This window comes from Pelobates fuscus, chromosome 5 (genome assembly GCF_036172605.1).
Source record: "Pelobates fuscus isolate aPelFus1 chromosome 5, aPelFus1.pri, whole genome shotgun sequence".
Taxonomy (NCBI): Eukaryota; Metazoa; Chordata; class Amphibia; order Anura; family Pelobatidae; genus Pelobates; species Pelobates fuscus.
Window position 1 is genome coordinate 57,303,858 of NC_086321.1, and position 22,282 is coordinate 57,326,139.

The 22,282-nt window shown below is 40.8% G+C and overlaps 1 protein-coding gene and 1 non-coding gene across 2 annotated transcripts in view; both read left to right on the forward strand.

Moving 5' to 3' along the window:
• Window positions 1-200: 200 nt before the first annotated feature.
• The window catches only part of LOXHD1 (lipoxygenase homology PLAT domains 1), a 177,407-nt gene continuing 155,325 nt past the window's right edge, over window positions 201-22,282 (forward strand). The window contains exons 1-6 of the mRNA XM_063453877.1: window positions 201-372; window positions 1,268-1,423; window positions 2,731-2,882; window positions 3,391-3,516; window positions 11,604-11,777; window positions 11,870-12,068. Coding sequence (XP_063309947.1) covers window positions 228-372; window positions 1,268-1,423; window positions 2,731-2,882; window positions 3,391-3,516; window positions 11,604-11,777; window positions 11,870-12,068 — 952 coding nt within the window. The 5' untranslated portion in view covers window positions 201-227. The remainder of the gene's footprint in view (window positions 373-1,267; window positions 1,424-2,730; window positions 2,883-3,390; window positions 3,517-11,603; window positions 11,778-11,869; window positions 12,069-22,282) is intronic.
• Window positions 9,466-9,572, forward strand: LOC134613172 (U6 spliceosomal RNA). Its single transcript, XR_010091195.1, has one exon. It is a non-coding gene; the product is annotated as a U6 spliceosomal RNA (small nuclear RNA).

Sequence of the window (22,282 nt, forward strand, 5' to 3'; positions counted from 1 at the left end):
ATATTTAAAAAATATACATTTCTGAGAACCCCAGTATACCTAGTTTTACCTAGTTTTTATTCTTATGTCTAAAAAAACATTAATGGGGTCAAACAGTCAAGAGACAGAGTAGGCTGATTTAGTTAATTTTTAAAATGCTTTATGGCAACTCTCTGAAAAATGATTTTTAAATGATTTATTGTACTGTTTTGCAGAAAATAGTAAGAGGGTGGATTCATCAATAAAGAATGCCTACACAGATACAGTATTACAACTCCTCTCCTTCCGTGACTGGCATCTTTCAGCCTCAAACTGGCACAAGTTCGTATGGGCCAACCAGGCCAAGAGATGTCTATCCAAGTACAACAGTGGCACGAATCCGGCCCGCAACTGGTAAGATAATCCAGCATGATACTGGTAACATAAGTATTCTATCAATATCAAAATATCAATCTACAGTGCCTAAATGTCAAACAGGTTTAGGGAACATATATACTTTCCTCCGCACAACTTTGAACCACCCAAGTGCCCCTATACCCTTAATCAGTCCTTCTTTCTATAACTTTAGAGAATTTTAGCATGCGCAACAATACATTAATGGCCATCATTTTCTTAGCGGCAAGGAGATCCTTAGCCAAAACAACAATAACCAACAACACTATGACATATTTTATTAAGATATGGGGCCCATGGCTGGAATATATGGATAGACATCCTACAGACAAGTCCATAAAGGAGCAGTTTATAACTCCTCATGGTGCCAAGTGAGCATACCATAGGCATCTTCTGTTGCCATCACTCTGAAAGCTATCCAACAAATTTGTGTTAGTCTCTTGGTAATGACTTGTGTTAGGGTCCAAATCAATTCTTGGTTTGTTCAGAATTCTCCCCTCTTTCACCTTGTTAACTTTCTATTTTGGTGGACAGAACTTGTGTTCCCCCAATGTAGGGACACTATAGTCATCAAACACAACTTTTGCTTAATAAAGCAGTTTTTGAGTATACATCATGCAGCAGTAATCTTACTGCTCAATCCACTCCCATTTAGGAGTTAAATCACACCTCCATTGGCTGTGACTCACATGGCCTGCATAAACATTTTTTTATCTCCTGCTCTTTAAATTGTCTGGAGTGTCCTTTTAATGTATTTTTATATGTGTTTGCAAAGTTTACATATTTTTTGTGTTCATATTTAAGTGCTGGATATCTACAGCGTAATAAATATATATTTTTTTGTTTAGCTGATAATCTACTTGATTGTCAAAAATTCACTAACTTTCCCTTACAGGATTCCAGTTTAGAGATGTTTCCCCTCCACGTGGTAAGCCAACGTGGAACGATTCTCGCAAGGCTGAGGCCTGGAACAATTCTTTAAGAAGGCACAAAGTCAGTCTGAATCACAGACCAGTGGAATCTATTCTAAGCAAAAGAGCTCCATTTGCAGGTAAGATATAGGACTGTTCTATAAAACAAACTGCAATATCCAACATATTTTCCCAGACATTCATAAATTAATGTTAATTGGTAGCCCACGAACGTGCTGCCCTGCAGTATGTAGACAGTATCTGCTGCATGATTTCTTCCTGGTTTCTGATTGATTTATTACCTGATTCACCTGATTCATCTATTTCTAGTGATGTGTACTGGAAACATGGTGGATTTGGCATCCGTATTCACATCACATTTAATTTATTTTCCTGCTGCCTGTGTAAAGCAATTTTCAATTGTATTTTTACAGAGAATATATCTAAGTGATGTGTGCATAGGGAAATGGCTTTCTTGTGTACTTTGTACACACCATATCTTTCACATAAACGTATCACAATGTGGATATGTCTATATACAAGTATAGCACGCAAGGAAGCCAGAGCATGTTCAACTAGGAAACTGCCTAAAACCCAGGAATTACGCAGGGGCCACAGAACAATGCTTTTGTTTGGCACCATTAATAATCCCTATGGGAAGAATGAAGGGCAGGGTAAAACTGGTAACCTGATCGTAATCCTGTTCTGGAGGTAGCTCAGTCGTGTAATGCACCCACAATAGAGTCTCCTTTAAATCTGGATGCTACATTTTCTGATTCTCAGTATAACAGGAAGAATGAGGACACAAATCCACCCAGAGTACAATGCAGGAACAATTGTAGAAAAACAGACTCTCCAGCACCATCCCAGTATCAATCAGATGATCCTTTTTTTAAGGTGCCAAATGAATGGGTGATGTTTTGTTAAAGGCCTTGTGTGGCCAAAATGTCACCTATTCATTTGGCACCTTAAATAAATGATCACCTGATTGTTACTGGGATCCTAATAGACAGTCTTTTTTCTATTTTTTTTTTTATTCCCAGGTGGTACTGTTCAGCCTTTTATCCTTCGTAAGTCGATAGAGTGACTACCTTACTGTATTAAAATCCGTACCGCTCAGAGCATACTGGTAAACTAAAGAAAATCTAAATGTTTAATTCCTCTTATAAAACACTTTATTATTATTATATTCATTTATACAACAAAGTGATATTTAAGTTGCAAGCCTCTCATTTTCCCATGAATTGCTGTTGACCCATAAAAGAGACATTATGTGTGCTTATATGTTACATCTCCCTCATATAGATGGAAATCCGAACATATGAGACTATGAGCAACGCTTCACATGTATAATATAAATATTGCTTTAAACCAATGACTGCACCGTTAACCAATGTTTTGTTAACTAATCTGTTCTGTTGTCTGTCTGCTTTCTGTGTTTCCTTAGCACGTACTTTAAGCGCCAGCTCAGGAGGCTTCCGTTATCAAAATGGACATGTTGATGTTCTTCCTCAATATAACCCCATGAACGATCCTCACATGTATGATTTCTATGCCAAAAAGTTTGGGTTGCAAGTTAACCCACGCCCACCTACAACAGTAAGTGTTTTAGTCAATTCTTCCCTTTGAGTTCCATATTGTAACGTCACCTGTGGTCTCCTCCTCTGGGCTTCTTGCTTCTGAAACCACTAAGTGATACCCTATGTCACTTTCCAATTTCCAACATTGTCTTTTTTGTACGAGTCGCTGTCCATCTACTTCATTTTGTTTGAGCAGCATCATCCCAAGTCAAAAGTGCCCCTGGTCCAAAAATGCACGTGTTCTGCATCTAAAACACTATCTAAACAAAGATTTCAAACCACATTTGACTCTATAGCGGTTCTAAATGCCCAGTAGTTCTATGTTCTTTGTTTAAAACACTCACTGCTTATATCGCACCTTATCACCTATGTGACACAAATAATGTGCATGGTGTTTTTTGTGATCACACATATTTGTATCTGTGTGGAGAAATTTCACATGAAAATTAATAGTATTTATTTTTGTATGTGCAGATGGACATTGTATAGCGTCCGCTTTTTTAATAGTTTTGTCTTTTCACTCGTAGAGACGTGCGCTGAGTGCCCCATCCAGCAGAACTGGAGTGAGATCTGCCTCCATGTCTGTCAAAAATGTACTTTACAAAGTAGTTATTAAAACTGGAGACAGGAAGCAAGCGGGAACAAATGCAAGGGTAAGATCACCAACAACACTCAAAAAACACAGACACACTAGTACTTCATTAATGAAACTCACCAAAGACATATAATTTTTTTAAATCGTTTTACTGTATGATGCTGAGAAAATGCATATACTTGATATTTTTTTTTGTTTTCAATATTTTTTGTTTTAGATAGAAATATAGCTGATCTCTCCCCGCCCCCCCCCCCCCAAATTATCCATAGCAATTAATGCTGCTATTCCTGACTATGTTCTATTGTCTAATAATGGGTCCAATCTTTTCTGACACATGGCTCATTACATTGCATGCCGAGAGCATTTCATTATGCACAAAGGCCACACTTACTAGAATTCTACATCTGTTACTCGTGAATTATGAAGAACATTTTCTAAAAGAAAATTAATGATTAAACAGGAAACCTTTTAGCATTTCACAACAAAAGAAAGAAAAACAAAAATAAACAATTAACTAAAAAAACAAGATGATCCCCCCCCCCCTCCACATTTCTATCAGCGGTTAATATCAAGATAAATTATTTCCTAGTTTAAAGGGGAAACATCACTTTTGTGGAAATTGCAGCATTGAATAAAACATTTAAAATCACATATAACTTTTTTCATGTCAGACTTTATTTTCTTATGAATGTATATTAAAGGTTTAGCAAATGATATAACCCAGTTTAGTCACGGCACACATTGTTTTAGTGGAGAACGAAAAACGGAAAGATGGGCGGAGGTTTATCAAAGGGTCTAAAAAGGGCAGTCACTATGGAAACCAGTGGAACCAACCAACAGGAGCATTCCATTGTTGCCTCCTACCCTTTTACACATTTCACCATGTTTAAAAAAAATATACTTTCATTAATCCTTCCATTGTTTCTGTATCTCCTCCTTTCTCTATTCTCTCTCTATGCTGAGTACAAAGTACAGGGAGACAATAAGGGTCATCCAGTTCCATGGTAGAAGTTGCATTGTTGCATAGTTGTCTAGGTTGAAAAAAAACTAAAGTCCATCAAGTTCAACCATGAAACCCATTCTTTTATGCTGTTGATCCAAAAGAAGACAAAAAAACCCAACCAATTGTAGCCATTTCCAATTATGTCAAAGGGGGAAAAATCCTTCTTGACACCATAATGGCAATCATCTGTGGATTTGTTTATTAAGTGTTCTTGCATAGCAAGACCACTTAATGTTATCTCACATATATTATTATTATTATTATTAAGTGTTCTTGCATAGCAAGACCACTTAATGTTATCTCACATATATATTATTAAGTGTTCTTGCATAGCAAGACCACTTAATGTTATCTCACATATATATTCTTATTCTTATTATAGCCAAATTTGCCACCCTAACTCCTCCCACAGTTTTTACACCACATAGACAAAAATTTACCAAAACGTGCAGATTGTTCCCGATCCGATTGCTATTACTTTGTGGAACATTTCGCCAAATGGTTCACGGAATATCGTCGTTCTTGTGGCGAAATTTGTCCCATAGGAATGAATAGCAAAGCTAGAGTGGGAGCTGGCAAAAGCTGAAAAATCATTACATGATTTCTAAACTGCCACCACTCCCTCATTTTCAGGCCCACTTACACAAATCTTATATCAAAACGTTCAGCTATCCCTGCTGCCACTAAAAATGTCCACAGCTAAGCAATAGTCCTTATAGTTTTCGCAATATGACCATTTGTTTGCAACTCACGCCGTCCATTGACATTCATTGAAACTCCACTCTGCAAAGCTCACATTTGAAGGGCAATTTCTAAACTGTGACTGTGCCTTCATTGTTAATATTGCAGAGACAGGGCCGGCGCCACCTGTAAGGCGACCTAGGCAGCCGCTCCCTCCTGCCGGTCTCTCCATGTAGCGTGGCCAGGTGGCGCGGAAAGCGGGACAGGAACCTTTGTGAGCATTTCCTGTCATTCCGCCGGCGGCCGGGTACAGGAAACAAAGGTTCCTGTCCCGCGTTCCGCGCCGCCCGGCCACGCTACATGGGCAGGTGGGGAGGGTAAGGACCACTAAGGGAGGGGGGGGGGTTTAAGGACCTCTAAGGGGGGGGAGGGGGGTTTAAGGACCACTAAGGGAGGGGGGTTAAGGACCACTAAGGGGGGGGGGGTATAAGGACCACTAAGGGGGGGGGGGTATAAGGACCACTAAGGGAGGGGGGGTTTAAGGACCACTAAGGGGGGGGGGTATAAGGACCACTAAGGGGGGGGGTATAAGGACCACTAAGGGAGGGGGGGTTTAAGGACCACTAAGGGAGGGGGGGTTTAAGGACCACTAAGGGAGGGGGGGTTAAGGACCACTAAGGGAGGGGGGGTTAAGGACCACTAAGGGGGGGGGGGTGGTATAAGGACCACTAAGGGGGGTATAAGGACCACTAAGGGAGGGGGGTTTAAGGACCACTAAGGGAGGGGGGGTTTAAGGACCACTAAGGGGGGGGGGTATAAGGACCACTAAGGGAGGGGGGGGGTATAAGGACCACTAAGGGAGGGGGGTATAAGGACCACTGAAGGAGGGGGGGTTTAAGGACCACTAAGGGAGGGGGGGTTTAAGGACCACTAAGGGAGGGGGGTATAAGGACCACTAAGGGAGGGGGGGGGGTATAAGGACCACTAAGGGAGGGGGGTATAAGGACCACTGAAGGAGGGGGGTATAAGGACCACTAAGGGTGGGGGGGTATAAGGACCACTAAGGGGGGGAGGGGGGTATAAGGACCACTAAGGGAGGGGGGGTATAAGGACCACTAAGGGGGGGGGGGGGTATAAGGACCACTAAGGGAGGGGGGGGTATAAGGACCACTAAGGGAGGGGGGTATAAGGACCACTGAAGGAGGGGGGGTTTAAGGACCACTAAGGGAGGGGGGGTTTAAGGACCACTAAGGGAGGGGGGTATAAGGACCACTAAGGGAGGGGGGGGGTATAAGGACCACTAAGGGAGGGGGGTATAAGGACCACTGAAGGAGGGGGGTATAAGGACCACTAAGGGTGGGGGGGTATAAGGACCACTAAGGGGGGGAGGGGGGTATAAGGACCACTAAGGGAGGGGGGGTATAAGGACCACTAAGGGTGGGGGGGTATAAGGACCACTAAGGGTGGGGGGTATAAGGACCACTAAGGGGGGGTGGGGGGGGATAAGGACCACTATGGGAGGGGGGGGGATAAGGAGCACTATGGGGGGGGATAAGGAGCACTATGGGAGGGAGGGGGGGGATAAGGACCACTATGGGAGGGAGGGGGGATAAGGACCACTATGGGAGGTTGGGGGGGATAAGGACCACTAGGGGAGGGGGGGATAAGGACCACTAGGGGAGGGGGGATAAGGACCACTAAGGGGGGGAAGGACCACCAAAGGGGGTAAGGAGGGAGGACTACTAAGGAGAGGGGAGGAGGGTGATTACCACTAAGGGGGTGGGGGGAGTAGGGGAAGGTCTACTAAGGGGTTTGGGAGAGGGAGGACCAGTAAGGGGTTTGGGAGAGGGAGGACCACTAAGGGGGAGGGGGGAGTGAGAAGACCACCAAGGGGGACTGCAGAGGGACAGGGGGCCAAGGGAGAGCACTAAGTGACAGAAGGGGAGAACACGGAGGGACAGAAGGGAAGGGGAAATCAATAATTGAGGGGAGAGCACTATGAATTTTTTTTTAAAAAGAAAGCTGTTCCCATCTCAGTCCCTATCCTACCCCACAAACCCTCTCTTTTACACTACACACATACACAATGCATCCCCCCCCCACACACACACAGAAACATACAATGCATTCCTACTCACACACAGACACACCCGAAACACACAATTCATCCCTTACGTTCTCTTACATAATTAATGCACCCCTTACAGACACACACTGCATTCAATTACATACACAGAAACAAACCTTGCACCCCTTACACACACACACACACACACACACACAGAAACATACAATGCATTCCTTACACGCAAACACACACTACATCCCCTATAAACACACTACATCCCTTACACAAATTGCACACATAAAACATCCCCAGCCATGTATGTAGGTGAATTTATGGGTGGGCATTGTAGGCGTATGGCCTCTGGGGGCCCAGACCTTGAGCTGTGTAAGGGGCCCTAAAAAATGGAGCTGCTTCCTGTTCGTTAATTGTTGTGAGCACTGTTAAAAAACAGTCTCCAGAGAGCCTCTTCTACACCAGACCTGTGGAGCCAGACTGAGCCCATCATCAGCCTCTTGTCCTCATCTGGTGGTAAGTAGGCAATCCAATATATTATTAGTGGCACTAATCTCTAATTTACCTCACATTAAATGGATACTATAGTCACCAGAAGCACTACAGCATAATGTAGTGGTTCTGGTGTCTATAGCCTGTGCCTGTAGGCTTTTTAATGTAAACACACTGTCTTTTCAGATAAGACACTTTGTGAAGACTGGCGTTGGCCCATATGGCAGAGCATATGGGCGGGGCATTGTGATGTCACATGGTGGGCTGGACATATGGGGGGGCGGCAAAATTTTTTTTGCCTAGGGCGGCAAAAATCCTTGCACCGGCCCTGTGCAGAGACATACTATGCATCAAAATGTAGGTCTGGGTCTTGTGATTCTCACAATATAAAGCTCTTCGCTGTAGGATTTATAGTTTTTAAAATACGATCGTTTGAAGATGGCAACCGCCAAAATACTCTGACCTGTGCCAGGCTGCAGCAGCAAGTGATGTCATAGACAAAGCCTTTTGTACACCTGCTAATGTTTTTATAAATGTATGTTTTAATGTAACTGTGCAACAACGTTGCAATTAAATGTGCTATATAAATGATAACAGTTAATCCGCCAACTCCAGTTGTAGACTACTGGTGGAGGCAAGAACACTTCACACAATTTCCCCAGAAATTGTAGCTTTTCTACAATATACTGTGTTTATACTGTAACCTATTAAATGTCTGCACCAGCTTTATTTTATTTGTTCCAAATGACACAGACCTTAATTTACCAATAGCATATTTATTTTGTGATTTGTTTTAGGATCAAATCACATGTTAAGTGATGTGTCCATGCTGATACTGGTTAATGACATTATGTCATACTTTATGCACTTTAATTCATATGAAGAAGCATTGTTCCCACTTCTTTCAAGTACTTCTCTGGTGTGAAGGCATACTTCAAGATCACTCAGTTTGTCAGCCTCCTATACTTGCACTTGGAATTGATACCTGGTATGGGAAAATGACGGTATAAGTAGAGATCCATCATTTTAAAGGACATAGGCTGTGCATATATTATTCCTGCCTTCAGATTAACTCTATGTTTATTGGTTTCTGCATGTGGTTATGCATGGGTGGACAGTTGTAGTTGTACTACACCGTGCTTCATACACTTGCTTCCAGTGGGAGCCTGTACCCTGCATACACCATAACTACTGTATCAGAGGCCTACATCTGGCCCATTCTCGCAAGGTGCCCCAGGACCTATAATGACCTATAATTCTTAACATTGCCCCTTACCGCTGTTTGGTACACCACTGATAAGTGACTTGGCCTGCCCTGTCTGCGCCATTTTTACTGGCCTGCTATGTCTGTGCCCCATTGACTGACCTGCTATGTCTGTACCCACTAAGACGGCCTGCTATGTCTGTGCCCATTAAAATGGCCTGCTATGTCTGTGCCCATTAAAATGGCCTTCTATGTCTGTGCCCCATTGATTGGCCTGCTATGTCTGTGCCCCATTGATTGGCCTGCTATGTCTGTGCCCATTTGATTGACCCGCTATGTCTGTGCCCTCCTAATGGGCCTGCTCTATCTGTGCTTATTATTGGCCTGATCTATCTGTGAGATGGTTGGGTGTCCAGGCAAGCACTGCTGCCATATTACCCAGGAAGACTCCAGTATATGGACACCTGAGTATGATTGGAGGGGTGAAGACCCTAAACCTCATGCCCGGAGGGGCAAGGTTTTATGAAAATTCCCGGGCATGCAACCAGTGCTCGCTTCGACAGCACATATACTAAAATTGGAACGATACAGAGAAGATTAGCATGGCCCCTGTGCAAGGATGGCACGCAAATTCGTGAAGCGTTCCGTATTTTTTCTGGTATCCATCTTAGATATTGATAGTTATTCCTGCGTCAAGTTTAACCCCCTGCCTATTTCAGGGGTTTACTTGACTTGCTTTTCCGGTCTACTATTTACCTTCCCTCCGAGGTACGTATTTACCTTTATTTTGTATTATTATCGTTTCTTTGTTTTTCGTACCATCCCTTCTACTATCGCTCGGCTTGTCGAGAGGCCTGACTTGACCTCCTCCGACCTCCCATGCTCTCGTGGATCTCGGAGAACGTCTCCAGCTTTCCTCAGACTACCTACGGTCATCCTGGACCCCGCGCGCACGCACGGGATCCAGGCGGTCAGTTGGTAGATTCCATCATCGTTTCCAGAGGTTCCATTCTCGCATCACCCCTTTCTGTTATTAAAGATGGGCACGGCCCGAGGTTGTCTACTACTCTGCCTACCACCGGTCTGGTTTATTACCAGTTGATCCCACCCTCAGGTGGGTGATTCGGAGAGAGGTCTCGTGGTCAAAGAGGGACTCCCCTCAGGACCTCAGTTGTAGGCAGATTTCATTATATGGTGAACCCCCGCAGTTGGTCACCCTGAGTCTGATATGGACTCTAGTTATTCTTATTATAGCCAAATTTGCCACCCTAACTCCTCCCACAGTTTTTACACTACATAGACAGAAATATACCGAAACGTGCAGATTGTTCCCGATTGGATTGCTATTACTTTGTGGAACGTTTCGCCGAATGGTTCACGGAATATCGTCGTTCTTGTGGCTAAATTGGTCCCATAGGAATGAATGGCAAAATGTTTAACCCCTTAAGGACACATGACATGTGTGACATGTCATGATTCCCTTTTATTCCAGAAGTTTGGTCCTTAAGGGGTTAAAACTAGAGTGGAAAAAGCAGAAAAATCAGGACATGATTTCTAAACTGCCACCACTCCATTATTATTATGTTCAGGGCATGTGCTGCCCTCAGTGGACTGGTCTGACTGACGGACAGTCAGCCTGGCATGTATTCACTCCAGGCTTTCCTGCCCTTTACCCGGGCATCTCCATTTGGGGGCAGAGCTTTACCCTTTACCTTGCTCCCACTGGCGTCCTGGTTCTCAGGACTCCGAAATGGGAGGTATGTCATAAACAATTAGGGTTCATTTCCAATGTTTCCAACACTAACTGCTAAAATGACTATCATTAATGTTAGTAAGTAGTAGCTCTTTGTATTCAGCAAAATCGTACTAACTGAAACTCGTAATTCCCCGCTGACAAGTTTAAAAGCTTCCTGTAGAGAGTGATAGGAGATGATAGGTACAACTAAAAAGCTCGTTCCCATGCTAGAATGTACATTTTACACATTGCACCTATCTGACCAAAACTAAAACCTATCTCAGCTTGGTGTAGTGAAAAAATAAATAAATGTTTATGTAAGTAAAGTGCATGTGCCATATGTGTGCACCTAATAACTCATATTGACCTACATTCCTGAGCATTCACTGCAACCTACCCAAATAACCTGCTGCTTTTCTCCTGCATCTATCCTTTTACCTTCAATCAATGATAAAGTGCATCTACACAGGGTAAATCTTTTATTTCGACCCGTTGTGGTTTCTATGGCAAACACTTAGAAAACGCTCCTTTTACAGCTTTACATTCAAGGCGCTAATAGCTAAATGCTAAGCCACGTACGGTTACTGTAACGACAGACGCTAATAGCGATGGGAGGCAAAACATGGATTTCTAATTTGGAAACTAGTCAGTCATTTTTGGCTGACAATATATACAGGCTGTTACCTACTTACAGTTAATATTTAACAACCACATTGGAAATAAGCCCATATTTGTTAAATATAAAGGATACATAAACATATTATTGAGAATCCAAGTGACATTTCTTCTTTAATCGGAACCTTACACAAATGATTGCATTTGTTGCATATTAGTGTTTAATTTTAATTATTCGACTTATCTTTTTTTTTTACAGCCTATAGATCAATAGAGAAACATGATAAACTCCTTTTTACTACCCATAAATTATCGCATGTGTTATATTTTTATAGGTGTTTATACAGATGAAAGGAACCAAAGGAAAACTGAACAAGACACAGCTATATAAAAAACCTAAACCTAACGCATTGGACAGTAATTCAGAATTTACTTTTCGTAAGGGTTCGACTCAAACATTGAAAATCTACGGGCCAGATATTGGAGATATCAAAAATATTACACTAGAGGTAGCTATTTTACCATGGCTAATACCTTGTGCCTTTATCTACAAGTTAAATCATATTTTTAGAACCTTTCATAAATTGCATTATTTCTGCAGCACGATGGTTTGGAAGAGAAACATGCGTGGTTCCTGGAAGAGGTGTTTGTAACCAACACAAACAAAGACAAGACGTGGCACTTTACCTGCCGCAGGTGGTTCTCTCTATACCATACCGATTGCCAAATCAGCCGGACCTTAACACCAGACAGTAAAACCGGATCTGATCAACTTGATGGAAAAACAGGGGACCACACCGGTAAGTTAAAATGTTTCATTCCCAAAATTTAAAAAATTACAATATTTTTTATAATAGGAAATTGTACACATAAAACAATTAGGAATAAAACTAGGAATTCTGAAGAGGGAATTAAAAGGCTACTAGTGCTTAGCCCAGTGCTCTCATCTTATCACTAGAGTTTGACGCTAGACAGCTAATCGATAAAGCCAGGAATTCTGAAGAAGGAAGTAAGAGGGTGCAAGTGCTTAGCCCAGTACTCTCAACTTATCACTAGAGTTTGACGTTAGACAGCTAATCGATAAAGCCAGGAATTCTGAAGAAGGAATTAAAAGGCTATTAGTGCTTAGCCCAGTGCTCTCATCTTATCACTAGAGTTTGACACTAGGCAGCTAATCGATAAAGCCAGGAATTCTGAAGAAGGAAGTAAGAGGGTGCAAGTGCTTAGCCCAGTACTCTCAACTTATCACTAGAGTTTGACGCTAGACAGCTAATCGATAAAGCCAGGAATTCTGAAGAAGGAATTAAAAGGCTACTAGTGCTTAGCCCAGTGCTTTCATCTTATCACTAGAGTTTGACGTTAGACAGCTAATGTGGAAGTTCACTTCAGCATTATAACACTTCAGCCAAGGTGGGGGTGATGTAAGTACTGGGAGAAGCTTGGCTCTTATCAAAACTGCTCAGAAAAAGCACTGTGACAAAAAAAATATGAACAATGCGCTGTAGTGGTTATTGTGCTTAAGGCGCTCCTTTAACATAAAAAGCAACAAATGAACATTTATTAAGCCATAATGTTGAAAAAAAAGCAGGGGAGACATAACATTGAAAGCCACAGGACAGAGATAACATCGACGGCAGCAGCACAAATTACACATTGAAAACAGCAGGACAGACTTAAAGGGACATTCTAGTCACCGACACCACTGCAGCTTATTGAAGTGGTCTGGGTGCAGTGTCCCTGTCCCACTTAGCCCTGCAATGTAAATCATTGCAGTTTTTGAGAAACTGCAATAATCACATTGCAGGACCAACATTGCCTCTAGTCAGTCAATCAATCAATGAGGACTCAGTCAATAACAGTAGCCATAACATTGAAAGTGGCAGGACAGACTTAACATAGAAAGCAGCAGAACAGATATAACATTGACAGCAGTAGGCTAGAGATAAGATAGAAAGCAGCAAGACAAACATGACATTGTAAGCAACACAACAGATATAACAATTAAAAGCAGTATGACAAAGAGAACATAAAAACCGTCAGAACAGGCATAACAAGCAGTAGGACTGGCCTAGCTTTAAATGTGGCAGAGTTACAATGAAACTGGCAGAGTGGATGTAACAACGGTTGTGGAAGGGCACACAGAGCAATGCACAATGGAATCTTGTTACAAGCAGCAGTGGTTTGAAATAACACTGAATGCAGCACTGTAAACAGAACAGTGACAGCAGTTTTGAACATGTCATGGTTAATGTAACAATTGATAAGCTGTGTCCCTAAATCCCAGGGAATTTAGTACATTTCCTGTTAATATACTATTGGTGTGAAAGTTAACCGACATTTATAAATGCAGGTAAAAGTTTAAGAAAATTGTATTTTATATATTGACACATACTGTGGTGTTCTACTGTGTTTTTTATGTGTTTTTTTTGTGTGTGTGTTAACTGAGGCCAATATGTTGAGTTTCTTTTTGTTGGGTTCATATACCCAAGTCCAAGAATAATTTTATATATTTCACAATCAGAGAACTGCGTCTTCTATGCCACTAAGTCACTGTTCCTTCAGCATGGCTGTGATATAGGGGGAAAGTGTGATTTTTTTCTTCTTTTTTAATGAAAGGCTCACCACTATTAGAGAATATACAATATATACAATAAGGGTGAGATTAGAAATGTGTAAGTGGTTATGATCGATTTAATCTGTCTCTCGTTTAATCGGACAGATGGGAATCTGTGACGTTTGGAGATTCCCAAACAAATCTGAGAAATGAACCGATTACTCACAGATTCTAGAACAGTGCTATTCTAAAAATTAAATTGGAAATAATAATGTGAAGATATATATTTATAACATACAAATGAGCAGGGGTTACAAGAGGGGCTGCCACATCCCAGGATTTTTCTCATTGAGCTTACTTATTCCAATATCTAACACTTTTTTTTGTGACATTGTATTTGAGACTGGAGAAGTTATTACAAGTTGCATTTTCAGTTGAATTTGGGAAAACTACTTGAAGCCTTCGTTTTATTGAGCTATTTTAATTGCTTTTGTTTGATTTGTTCATTGCTGAAAGTGTTATTGTTGACAGTAAATCTGATCTTGAATGGGGGTTGAATAATTTTGATTTCAACTGTATATAAGAGATACATTCGCAATACTCACACAAAAATCCTGCTTTCAAAGAGGAAAATAATGAATCATTAGGCTTAAAGGAGCACTACAGGGTCAGGAATACAAACATGTATTCCTGACCCTATAGTGTTAAAAATCAATTTCCAGTTGTTCAGCACTGACTCAGGAAGCACCTCTAGTGGTCGTCTGAGTGACTGCCACTTGAGGTGTCCCTAGGCAGTAATGTAATCACTGCCTTTTCTCTAAAATTGCAGTGTTTACATCAAAACGCCTGCAGGGACATTACTATACTCACCAGAACAACTACATTAAGCTGTAGTTGTTCTGGTGACTATAGTGTCCGTTCAAAGCTTATCCTAGCTCAAATATTCCAAAAATGTAATTATAGTTATGACCCCTTCTGCATCCAGGTAGTATATCTGATTCAAATTATATTCTCCAAAAGAGGATAAAATTAAATTAGTTCTCCTTATATATGGCTCTCCTGTCAGCCACGTCATTTTCTATTATAGTAGTGATGTTAATTTGTCTCTTTGCAGAGGTTCATTTTTCCAATTTCCTATTTCAACAAAGCTCCCCCTTCCTTATGTTCACTGATTATATTACCATTTTCTTTGGAAGAGCAATATACTACCACCACAAAAGCTATATCAGCTAACATTTTTCTGAGAACAATACCTATTATAACCTGTAAGGGGTGCTGTGGTTTAAGAAATAGCTTCAATTTCAGACTCTAAACATGTGGCCTATATCATCATTATATGACTTGCTCTCAAAGGATTATATTGTCTCATCCATTTTATTCTTTTATGGCTCTCTCCAGAGAAGAGTTTTCAGACTATAAACATTTCTTCTTTTATCAGTTTCCTCTTCAGATTTTGCAACAATGGAGACATTGAAGGCTTTCACTGTCGTTTAACCTACTTACATAGAGCAAGCAGTGAGAAAATATCCGGTGTAAATATGTGTAGCTAAAATCAATAACCCATTCATGCTTGGATCAAACACACTCGTCTGATATATAAATGTATCTGTGAATATTAGTAGTGTGATTAAGGCAATAGTGGTATTGTATAGTAAATATCAAATATGTTACCTAGTTGATTTTAAATAAAAAAATAGGAAATATTAAATTGCAATATATAAAAATATCTAATTATTTATTTTATTATTATTTGAAGACATGTTCATATATATTTTTTATCACTATAAGCTGTTTTTTTTTTTTTAAACAATAATAACAATAACAAAATAATGCATATACCCTCAACATGCATGCATTTATTGCTGATTTTTTTTATTGAGGGTTTATATAATAACAGTTTGCAAAAGCATCAGATTTGCTGTCTGCAGCCTTTTTAAGCCCTCCCATGTTTACTCATTGATTCTGAGTTCCAAGCACGCACAAGGGAACACGCAGACTGAGCTGGAGTGAGCTCTGTGGAAATCTGTGAACTCTGACAGAATAGAAACATGGAATGTGACGGCAGATAAGAAACATTCGGCCCATCTAGTCTGTCCAATATTTCAAAATACTTTCATTAGTCCCTGACCTTATCTTATACTTAGGATAGCCTTATGCCTATCCTATGCATGCTTAAACTCCTTCACTGTGTTAACCTCTACCACCTTAGCTGGAAGGCTATTCCATGCATCCACTACCCTCTCAGTAAAGTAATACTTCCTGATGTTATTTTTTTTTTTTTGCATTCTTTATTTTTGCGGTGCTCAGATAATACAAACAGGCTCGTATCGCCACAACAGCTGGTACGGGCATAAGTAGTACAATAAAGATAATAAGAAACAGTGTCATGGTCGCTAGTATGGCACACTTTTGTTTTAAGTTACGCTTTGTAAGTGGGTACATCTAAATATAGTTGTAAATAAGTAGTGTTTGTACAAGCTAAACAGGTGCGTCTGTGGTCTAGATGGTACAAAGTATTCATACAATATTAACACCCCAGACTTAGGTTAGGCGTGTAGAAGCTGGTTGGATAATTACTGTGGAAGGCTGCTAGAATGAGTTTAGATATTATAAGCCGTATACTGTGTTCCTATGAGCTCCTCTCGGGGGGTTATGTTTTTATGTTAACCAATAGTAAAAAACTTTTAACGCATATGGGAATAACTAGGCATATTAAAACAAAACAAAAGTTCTTAAGGCGCAGATTGATCTGCATAGTTGAGTTCTTCTGGCTGTTCATGACCCTGACGGTGACGATGGGTTTCCTCGGAGGGCTGCTGGTACAAATGGTCGCACCGTCGCCGGGTTCCAGTGAGTGGTAGTAGAAGGTGTCGGCTGGGACGGTGCCGCCGCTGGTTGCTCAGGTAGTCCAAGCGTCTGCATTATACCGGGTCCTGATATTATTTTTAAACCTTTGTCCCTCTAATTTAAGACTATGTCCTCTTGTTGTGGTAGTTTTTCTTCTTTTAAATATAGTCTCCTCCTTTACTGTGTTGATTCCCTTTATGTATTTAAATGTTTCTATCATATCCCCCCCGTCTCGTCTTTCCTCCAAGCTATACATGTTAAGATCCTTTAACCTTTCCTGGTAAGTTTTATCCTGCAATCCATGAACCAGTTTAGTAGCCCTTTCTCTGAACTCTCTCTAAGGTATCAATATCCTTCTGGAGATACGGTCTCCAGTACTGCGTACAATACTCCAAGTGAGGTCTCACCAGTGTTCTGTACAATGGCATGAGCACTTCCTCTTTCTACTGCTAATACCTCTCCCTATACAATCAAGCATTCTGCTAGCATTTCCTGCTGCTCTATTACATTGTCTGCCTACCTTTAAGTCATCTAGGAGAATCAGGAGGAAAATTCCCCTGGCTGTCTGATTGACAGTCAAGGAGCTGTTTCTGAAATTAGTTATAAAAGTGCTGATTTTAAATAGAAAGCAGCACTTTTATAAGCTTCAGTTATGTGTGTGGAATGTCCCTTTATCCGTTTCCATATCTAAATCAATCCCAATACATGTAGAGTTTCATGCTAAATATTTTTTTTTACTAAAAAAAAAAAATACAAACTTCACCAATTCTCTATTCACGTGTTATTGTCTATCTTAATGTATCTCACACCACAGATGAACTATTCCTCCAATATAGATGGGAATAAATGACTTACACTAAGGCTGTTTAATTTTGAATTTATTTATCACTTAATTCTTACTTAAATGGAGAACACCATTACTTCCAGTGTCCATTCGGCATTAAACCTCTGAAGATCAGCTTATGTCATATTGTCTCTAATTATACGGTCAATACCCTGACAAATATTTTAGACTTGGGCTCTTTAATCAAAGTTAAGTTGCAATCCAGTTTGTGGTTTTATTTTTTCATGGCTAGTAGCTACACGTGAATGCCTTTCCACTGCCCATAATCAATGTATAAATTGGCCAGCTGGGTTTACCTGTCCAGTAGGTGGCACTGGCAATCTACACCTGAATGTAGAAATGACCTATGGTAATAATAGAGTTAAATGTTTACTCCAAGCACCACGATCCCTTCACGGATTTGAAGTGATCATGGTGCCTGGAATCTGTATGACACTTGTGCATATATAGCAGTGAGGCGTGTCTAGGGCTGCATAAACAAAGTGATTTAACTCGAAATTGGCAGAGAAGTGAGCAGTTAAACTGCAGGGGCATGATCTATGCAGCAAAACTGCTTCAAGAAGCTAAAGTTGTTTTGGTGATTATAGTGTCCTTTTAACTATTGATGGCTAATCTTAATTTCCTGTGAAGTTGATGTCTGATGCCAGCAAGCATAGCACGCTGGAGCCAGAAATCCAAGGGTGGGCCAAAATTCAGAGTATGATTTGAGGAGTCAATAATTTTTTTTATTAATGAACCAATGTCAATTATAATACATACAATGAATGCTTAACATATGGAGATTTGGTTTAGTACATAATATGACCTCTTTTAAATGAGCTCCATATGCCACATGGCAAAGTTTGGCTCTTTTGATTGCATTGTTCATAACATCAGTTAATATTTGAGGCTCTAGTACTTGAATTTCTGCATGGATATTCTCCTTAAACTGCTGAAGTGTACGCGGTTTGTTCACATAGACCCACTCCAGATATTCCCACAAGAAGTAACTGGGAGCTGAAAGGGTGGGCGAATATGACGACTAGTTAATCTGGGAATTACTTGAAATTATACGCTCACCAAACAGTTGTCTCAGGAGGTCCATTGTGGTCCTGGCTGTATAGGCAGTAGCCCCATCCTGTGGAAATCACATTTCAGGACGATTTACGAAAAAAAAAAAAATGTCAATCATATCTGACAACAACAAAAAATTCCACTGTTTTTACTTGTTGTTCCTTCGTATTATTATCCATGACGAATATATTATTATATGTGCCTGCAACAAAAAATGTAACTACTAACAAACAAGTTTTTACCTGTCAGATCCTTTTTTGGCCCACCCTATATAAGATTAAGGTGTAAGGTTAGATGAGGGTTGCAGATGGAGTGAATGAAATTAGATGAGATGGGTAGAAGGATTGAGATGGCACAAGGCTGTGAAGTAAATTAAAATGATCACGAAATGAAATCATATTTGTACACTTATAACATGGAGGGACTGCTGGAGGAGAATTGAGGCTGAGGTTTCAGGAAAATGAGTCGAGGGCATAGTTTGAGTAAACTGACAAAATTGGAGATAGAAGCGTTGTTAGAAAATTGCATACCCTCTGGTAACATCCAGAATGGTCCAAGACCACCTTCTGTGATCGCATCCAATGAAGCCACCCACCTGGATAACTTAAAGAAACATGAACAAAATATGCCATAGTACTATAACATTTATTTTAATGGTCCCCTTTATGAATGCAGCATATGTGATACATTTACGATACATCTTACATATGCACTTGATACAAACCACCTTTCCTTGACCCTTTCCTTGCTAAGGTCCTTCTGGAGGAGTTGACAACAAAATCATGTACCAGAATAGAAATGTAAATGAGGAACCTTAGTCGGGTCTTTGTACTCTCAAACAGTGAAGTCAAAAGAACAAAAGGTAATGTAAACCAAGGCAGCGAAAAGCCCATCTCTTAGCATAGAAGCAAAATAAAGAAGATGTCTTTATCTAATTTCTGGGTTCCACTGACATCTCAATCCGTCACACTTTCTCAAGGTTCCTTAGGTCCCTTTTAGCTTCATATTTTTTTAAACAACTCATTAATGCTAAGAGGCTTCTCATTTGACAGGCACTAAAGGAAAATACCAAATGTGATAGCTTGTGACTGGGGACCTTTCCTCACGTTTCCTCACGTTTCTGGAGAACCCATTCTTAAAAAGCGTTGCGTTATCTGTTTTGGAGAGTAGAGCAATAATCTTAATGGACTGGACTAAAACAAATCTGATCTGACACCATAGTCAATCCATGACCAGAAGAAAGGGGTACTTTGCTGCCTCCTACAATGTGGTGGAGAAGAAGGAAGCAAGAAACAACTGGTAGGGACTCTGTATACTTTGCATTTCTGAAGACTGTTTGTGTTGTGAATAGCCTGTGTTAGTGGCATCTTTTTAGACACTGCTATTTTCACCAAGTTTCCATTCATTCTCACATGATCACAGAGATGAAAGTGCCAGAATGGTGAGCAATGATTATATCCCTAGTGCTACGGAACAGAAGAAGAAAAAGGGATAAAAGAAGGAGCATTGGTGGCTGAGAAAAAGCTAGCACAAAACTCTACATCAGGGTTAGACACACTTTTAGTAGCACTGTGTCAACACAAAATCGTGTTGGTCATGTTTTTTTTAAATTGAGTTGTGTTTGTTGCCGTATTCTGCTTGTGTTATTTATGGGTGCTGCAGTTGTTTTGTAGCATTGTATTGGTGTGTATGTGGGCTGTTATATTGTATATGTTCATAAGTAGTTTGTGGTATTGTGTATTAAACCCATGAATGTGGGCTGTGTATGGGGACTGCTTGTGGAATTGTGTGTTTGGTGATGTGTATATGAGTGGGACTGTTTGTGGTATTGCATGTGAGAGGCTGCTTGTGGGTTGTGCACGTGTATTTGGATTGTCAGTGGTGTTGTGTTTGTGGGACTGTTTGTGTGTGGGCTGTTTGTAGTATGTGTATGAGGGGGGAGGTTTATACTACAGCTCTGCAGTGTGAGTGGTTTCCTTGCGGTTCAGTAGGGGCCGAGGTGGCCAGATACAGGTCAAGTGCGGATTCCCGTTCACAAGTGCAGGGAGGAAGTGATGTGAGTTAACTTCCTCTAAGTGCTGCAATGCGTGAATTGAGGATTGCTGCTCATCACCTGCAATCTTAGCTCGGTTTGCACTAGCAGATATCTGAAGTCTCATTGGACTTTAAGTGCGAGCAAGCTGCCTTGAGTACCATGCATGGCACACATGCCACAGGTTGCTATCCCCTGATCTACATGGTGAATGAGAAAAAACTAGGCTCTGCATGGTAAAGGTGGAAGTATGAGACTATTGCAGGGGCCAAATATGGCAGTTTGCTGTATAGGGGAAAGGAGAAAGCATGAGGCTCTGTGAGGACAAATTGGGGCACATGGCTGTGCTGGATTAGCACAAGGCTGTGCAGTGGGCAGCATATAGCACAGGGTCTGCAGGCAGCAAAGAGAACATACTGTGTTCTGCAGAATGTTAAATGTGTATTCTGGGGGGGAGGGGGTTGGTGGAAGGGGTGGCAGAAGCCCCTGCAAGGAGAAAAGAAGACATCAAGGAGGGCATGGGCAGCAAGAGACTCTTTAAGTGGAATGGCGCATGTGTGCTGGTGTGTAAGTGGAAGGTGTCAGCAGCAAGCTTAGTATAGGTAAGTTTTACAGAGGGCACAGCATAATGTTTTGAAAATGGATTTAAAACACAATCATTATCAAGAAGACTTTCAATGCTCTCAGCATTAAATTGGTTACAGTTGTAAGATTTATACTACTGTTTGTATATCTAAGTGAAGCACAGGGGTGTACCACTACCAACCTTCCTTTCCCCCAGATATTACCTGTACACCTTTCTGTCCGTTCATGGGTTTCACACAGGTTACAGTTAACATCCAACCTCTGCATGTGTCTGGTGTTAGATTCCAAACCTGCCATTAAATACGTGCACTTTTCTAAAGTTGGATTTACAGGATCTGTAAGTGTGATCTCACGATGTGTGATTGCACCCTTGCCAACATCCACCTCCACGTTACCCAAAATACTCTGACACCAGCAGCTATTCTGGGGCTGTTAACAAGTTCTATTAAGGATTGGTGAATATGAGTTAGCGTTGATTTGGAATCAACTCTATTCAAAGTTAAAAAGTCGGCAAAGGTCCAAAGTAATGGGTCAGCAATATATCTAGCGTTTAATAGGCAGGGCTGTAGAGTTGTACACCTTGTACAGCTTATGTTTAATTCACTGAATCACTTTAGCATAGAGAATGACAGGCTGTGTCCTGCGTTCATTAATTAGTAATGAGAGATGATGTCAAGTCTCTCCCCCCCCCCCCCATCTCATTGCCATTGCTGCACCTTTTTTAAGGTTAGGATAAGATACTGTATATGTTGTGTCATGAAATATAGAAATATTAGTACAAGGAATCACAGAATATGTTTTAGGAGGAAGCACAGTCATAAAATGCATTATTACATTCTAGTTTTTTAAGGAAGGTTAGTAAGTAAGCACCACTTCCCCACAGGATTTTTTTAAATTGTGTTTTAAAGTACAATATTAATGATCTGCTTGCCAAATATGCTGATGAGAAACAATGTCATTTTAAACCTTTTTTTATTCTCAATCCTTCCTAATCCAAATTCTGCTCTTCAATCCCATTTCCCAATTGCATCCTTAACTCAAAATTAAATCTCTCCTCTTTGCCCTCATTTAATCTTCATGACCATATTTAAAAAAAAAA